The sequence below is a fragment of the Orycteropus afer genome, unplaced genomic scaffold (assembly GCF_000298275.1).
Source record: "Orycteropus afer afer isolate SDZICR_OR568_19922 unplaced genomic scaffold, OryAfe1.0 scaffold00548, whole genome shotgun sequence".
Classification (NCBI taxonomy): domain Eukaryota; kingdom Metazoa; phylum Chordata; class Mammalia; order Tubulidentata; family Orycteropodidae; genus Orycteropus; species Orycteropus afer.
The window spans coordinates 1,311,359-1,316,741 of record NW_006922135.1 but is presented as its reverse complement, the minus strand read 5'-3'; the positions used below and the strand labels follow the sequence as shown (position 1 = coordinate 1,316,741).

The window sequence follows — 5,383 nt, the reverse complement described above, 5'->3', positions numbered from 1 at the left end:
TATATATGTATATATTTAGGAGCTCTGGTAGCATAGTGCCTAAGGCACTTGACTGCTCACCAGAAGGCTGGCGGTTCAAACCCACCAGCCACTCCTCGGAAGGAAGGTTGGGCAATCCTACTTCCGTAGTGATACTGCCTCGGAAACCCAAGGAGGGGTTGCTATGAGTCGGGGCCGACTCAACGGCAAATAACAACAACACACAACATATATATGTATACGGAAATTAAAATTTCAACAAAAAGCAATATGAAAGACCAGATTTACTGGTCTGAAAAGGACTAGGGAAACCCCTGAGACAACCTTCTAACTTGAAACTGAAGACACTCCTGGAGGTCACCTTTCAATCAAATAATAGACAGGACTAAAGGCAAATGGTAATACCTGTGAAGAGTGTTCTCCTTAAAATAGTCAACTGTACACGAGCAAAAGGGCAACATCTGTCCAAAACCAAGGATGAGTGAGAAGACAGGGTAGAACAGGGAAGCTGGACAAATGGAAATGGAGAGCCCAGGGAGAAAACAAGGAGATAGTGGACACACTGCAGGGATTACAACCAATGCCACAGAATAATTTCTGTATGACCTATTGATTGGAAAACCAATTTACTATGTAAACTTTCACCTAAAGCCCAATAAAATATTTCAACAAAAATTTCTCAAGGTATAAATCAGCTTTAATTCTCAATCCAACCCCTAAGGAGGTCTTCAGCAACATTACTGGGCCTGGAGCTCCAGACCCACTAAAGGGTGGTGGCTGACACCAACTTCCCCTCCCTCAACTCCGGATCTCTGGCTGCTGGCTTTTTTCTACATGCCCACACATGCTTAGTTCCAGGTAAGCTTGTTCTGGGACGCCTGGGACCCTGATGCAATAGGCTCCTTGTCTTCCCCCCTCTCTCTCTCCACCTGCTTGTCCATGCTCTGAGATCCCACAGCACAGTAGTACACAGCCTCATCCTCCCCCTGCAGCTCAGAGATGATCAGGTAACCTGTGTTCCTGGCCACATTTTTGGAGCCAGAGAAGCGAGGGGAGATCTTGGGGCCCTGCTTCTCATTTGAAGATGAGGAGAATCTCAGCAGGAACCTCGGTCCCTGGCCCGGCTTCTGCTGGTACCAGTAGATGCTGTAATTGCCCACGTCGTAGTCATTACTCAGGGTGCAGGCTAGGCTGACTGTGGTCCCCAGAGATGAAGACACTGACTGTGGCTGATGCAGCACTGGCTGAGGCCCACAACCTGAAACACAGAGGCATATGGGGACCTGGAAGCAGACAAAGCAAAGAAAGTGGCAGGAGGCAGCGATCTCAGTGGGGCTTTCTCACCTGTGCAGAGGGTGAGCAGCGTGAACAGGATGGGTGCCCAGGACATGGTGCAGAAGCACAGAGCTTGGCTTCCCAGATCACAGCTCCAGGACTCCAGCAAGATGGAGCAAACTACCCCATCCCACTCCAAGGGGTAGGGCTATGCACAACCCCAGCCTACCCTGTTCCTGATCATTGCCTTCCAGATCTTCCTTGGCTTGCAGTATCTCTCATGGGGTAGACGTTGTTTCTGGGAGGAAGCACCTGCTGTAAGCACTCAGGAAGTACTCAGGGCAGGAGGCAGATTTAGGCCCCTGGGGGTTGGAGTCATCTAAACTTCCACACTAAGCAAGCTGAGCCCCACAGACATAAATCCCTTGTCCACATTTACTGGCCTGTAAAGCGAGAAGGCAAGATGCCAAGCATCAGCTTCATGCAGCAGAAATCATTACAGCTCGTCCTGAGTATGATGCTAGGTCCCTAACTTGGTGAGGGTTCTTCAGAGAAACAAAACCAGTGAGATGCATGTGTGTGTATAAAAAACAAGACTAGTTACCACGGAGTCACATCTGACTCTGTCAGAGTACAACTGCTCCATAGGATTTTCCAGGCTGTGCCCTTACAAAAACAGATCACCAGGACTTTCTTCCCAGGTACATCTGGGTGGGATGGAACCACCACCTTTCAGTTAGCAGTCAAATGCTTAATCATTTATACCACCCAGTGACTCCATTATATATTCCATTACAAAAAGAACAAACAAACTCACTGCCATTGAGTCACATCTGAACCATAACGATGCCTCCTTGGGTTTCCAAGCAGTATCACTAAGGAAGTAGATTGCCTAACCTTCCTTCTGAGGAGTGGCTGGTGATTTTGAACTGCCAGCCTTCTAGTTAGCAGTCAAATGCCTTAGACACAATGCCAGCAGAGCTCCTAATATAATATATTCATATAAATGTATATATATATATATATGTGTGTGTGTGTGTGTGTGTGTGTGTGTGTATAGAAAGAGAGAGAGAGAGAGAGTTACTTCAAGAAATTAGCTCATGTGAGTCTTTTGGGAAGGTAGGGGACTGGTGAGTCTAAAATCAGTAGGTCAGGAGGCAGATCAGAGACTTTTTCAGAACTGCAAGATCTGTAGGTCAGGCAAGGACAAGACTGCAGAGTGGAGAGAGAGTGAATTCTACCAAAATATGGTCTAAAGGCAAAGCACACCCTAAGGAACTCCCCTTTCAATGGTTTAATTGATTGTATTGCATTACATTATGGAAAGTCATTACATTGCATTGCTTTAGATTACAATGTGCAAAAGCAACTAGTCTAGTGTTTGGCCCAACCCCTGTGAACCATAGCCAGGCAAAGATGACACATAAACTTCATTATCATAGTCCCTTTCACACTTCAATTCCTTTCCATTCTAGTATGAAGGGGCCCTTCTGGGACCCAGGGTAGTTGGGGGAAGATAAAGAGTAGCCTTTTCTTTCTGGCTGTGCCCACTTGTTCACTCCTCTTCATAGTGGTCCTCAGGGAGCTATGTGGCAGAGCTGTGAGCCCTCAGTCTAGTTCCTGCACCTGCAGAAGCCCTACTGCACCATTTGACCTGCTGGAGGCCACAGTTTCTGAGAGGCCCAGGGTCTACTTGGTGCAGATGTTTGGACAGGGATTTCTGCATCCCTTCCCTCTTCACCACATTCTAGAGCATTTTCAGTAAGCACAACCAAACAGGATGGCCAGTGGGCAGAGGGGACCTCAGCTCCCAGTGGGGCTCAGAAGTAAGACCTTTCTCTGGAGGGAGATATGGAGGGATCACTTCAGAGAATAGGTCTTTTGTGACTCTGGTCCTACTCAGGAGGTGTGAGGGGAGCAGCCACTTTGATGAGAACACATCTTTATTCTAGATCATCCACACCTGCAACAATTTCCAGGATCAACCAACCAATTGTCATTAAGTTGGCTCTGATTCATGGCCACCCCATCGAGAGTAGAACTACTCCATATAGTTCTCATGACTGTGACTTTTCAGAAGCAAATCTCCAGACCTTTCTTCCAAGGTGTCTCAAGGTGGATTTGAACCACCAACCTTTCAGTTAGTAGGTTAGTAGTTGAATGTTGAACTATTTGGACGGCCTCTAAAAAAAAAAAAAAAAGCCTACTGCTATCTAGTCAATTCTGACTCATAGTGACCCCCATTGGGTTTCCAAGGTAGTAAATCATTACAGAGGTAAATTGCCCCATCTTCCTTCCATGGAGTAGCTGTTGGGTTGGAACTCCAGCCTTCTAGTTAGCAGTCAAATACTTTAAGCACTGTGCCACCAGGGATCCTTTTGGACTGCCTAGAGACTTCTAATTTCCAGGCAGAGGCTGGAAAATCCCCAGCTGTGACTCAGTTTCCCCAGAAAGCCATCGGATTGCCAGTCAGCTTCACCTGGATCTGTGCTGATGGTCCTTTGAATGACATTGGGAACCCACTTAGCACCCATTTCAGTGGAAAGAAATCCTCTCCCAGACCAGGAAGAGGTGAGAAGGAGGGGCTTCCCATGGCCACTCACCCACCTGCATCCCACAATCATAGAGGGAACATCCTTAGATTTGGAAGGAAGATTTCTTCCCAGGGTGCATGTGGACCACCACGACCACAGGGTCTCCCTGTCCCGGGCTCCCAGCAAATTGCCACTTCTTTTCCTGGAGCTGAAGCAATGACCAGCATGATGCCATTTTCATTTTCCTAACTGAGGTGCAAAAGCACAGAATGTACCCAGTACACTGTCCTCCTCACTTTCCAGGATACTAGACAGGCATGCTTTTCCCTACCATGATCATTCTTTATTTGGACCTCATTCTTATGTCTCCCCAAAGACACATAGAAAGCAAAAAGAAAAAGGATTGATTCCAAGATGGCAGAATAGGCAGAAAGTCTGCACAGACACTCTTCAACAAAGAAAAGGGAAACCAATTAACACAGACACAGAAGATAATCCTAGACACTTGAGACTTGAAGGGAAGGATATAGAAGTGGACTAAACCCCAACTAGCAGAAGAATTTGTATGAAAATACCAAAAAAAGGAAACAAACGGACCTGTGGTCTAGCAACAATCCTGAGGGATCCTGATGGCAAAGACGGCTTGGAGATTCCTGAGTGGTGGTAGGACCTAAGAATTAACCTAAAAATCAGCCCTGCGAGCCAGGAACTGCATGGAGGACTGCTATGGTGGCTGTGGAGTACAAGGGAAAACAGTAGTGAAGAGGAGGATGGGATGAGCTGTGGACTTTGTCAGTCTAGAGGGCTCCACCGTTTTGAATGTTTACAAGCAGCTTCACCATTTAGGATATTTAAAAAGACAGCATTCCATCAGATTCCAGGGGCTTAAGCAGAGGTTCTGCTTTCCAGTAACCCCAAGGACAATCGGGATGTACATGACTGAAAAGGTCCTAGTTTATACCTTTTTTTTTCTTTTCTCTGTTCCTGGTTCTTTTTTTTTTTTTTTTTTTTAATTTAAATTGTTCTTTACCCCCTTTTTTTTCTCATGGTTAACACCATTCCTTTCTTTTTTTTCTTCATTTTTCCCATGATTTTCTTCTTTATTCTCCTTCTCTACCTTTTTTCTCTTAGTGCCCTATCCCCAGATATTGCAGGTTTTCTTGTTTTTTTCTTCTTTTCTTCCTTTTGTTGGGGGATTATGGCTCCTTGTGATTACATGGTATATTTTTTGTCCATGTGCTTTTAGTATTTTGATGGTTATTCAATTGTAATTTTTGTCTAACTGAGTGAGAGACAGCAACAGTCCCCATAAGATACAAGTACACCCACACCTACTGCAACTTCACTTACTGGGCAAGAGCCACCACCTCCTTCTCCACCAATGGGCCAACAATAAAAAAACCACCAAGAGGAGCCTGAATCACACCTGGCTGCTCTTTACAAACAATTAACAGAGATCTTAATACAATCCACAGTGTCTTCTAGACAACAGACCTATCACAGTCCACACAAAGAAGCAAGATAAAGTGGTAGAAACAAGGGAACAGGATATAGACCTAGAACACATCCCTGAGGAAGAAGCAGCATTGGAACTC

The 5,383-nt window shown here is 45.6% G+C and overlaps 1 protein-coding gene across 1 annotated transcript; it reads right to left on the bottom strand.

The window, feature by feature from the left end:
• Nucleotides 1-827: 827 nt before the first annotated feature.
• LOC103210013 (immunoglobulin iota chain-like) lies at nucleotides 828-1,369 on the bottom strand. Its single transcript, XM_007955938.1, has 2 exons — nucleotides 1,324-1,369; nucleotides 828-1,237 (listed from the first exon to the last, which is right to left on the bottom strand). Exons 1-2 carry the CDS (start codon nucleotides 1,367-1,369, stop codon nucleotides 828-830), a joined length of 456 nt encoding a protein of 151 aa, XP_007954129.1.
• Between the last annotated feature and the right edge of the window lie 4,014 nt (nucleotides 1,370-5,383).

Excerpts from the sequence above, each read along its gene's own strand:
- LOC103210013 (XM_007955938.1), bottom strand. The coding sequence starts at position 1,369 with ATGTCCTGGGCACCCATCCTGTTCACGCTGCTCACCCTCTGCACAG. Across the intron at positions 1,238-1,323 it reads GCTGCTCACCCTCTGCACAG|GTTGTGGGCCTCAGCCAGTG; the intron begins GTGAGAAAGCCC and ends TCTGTGTTTCAG.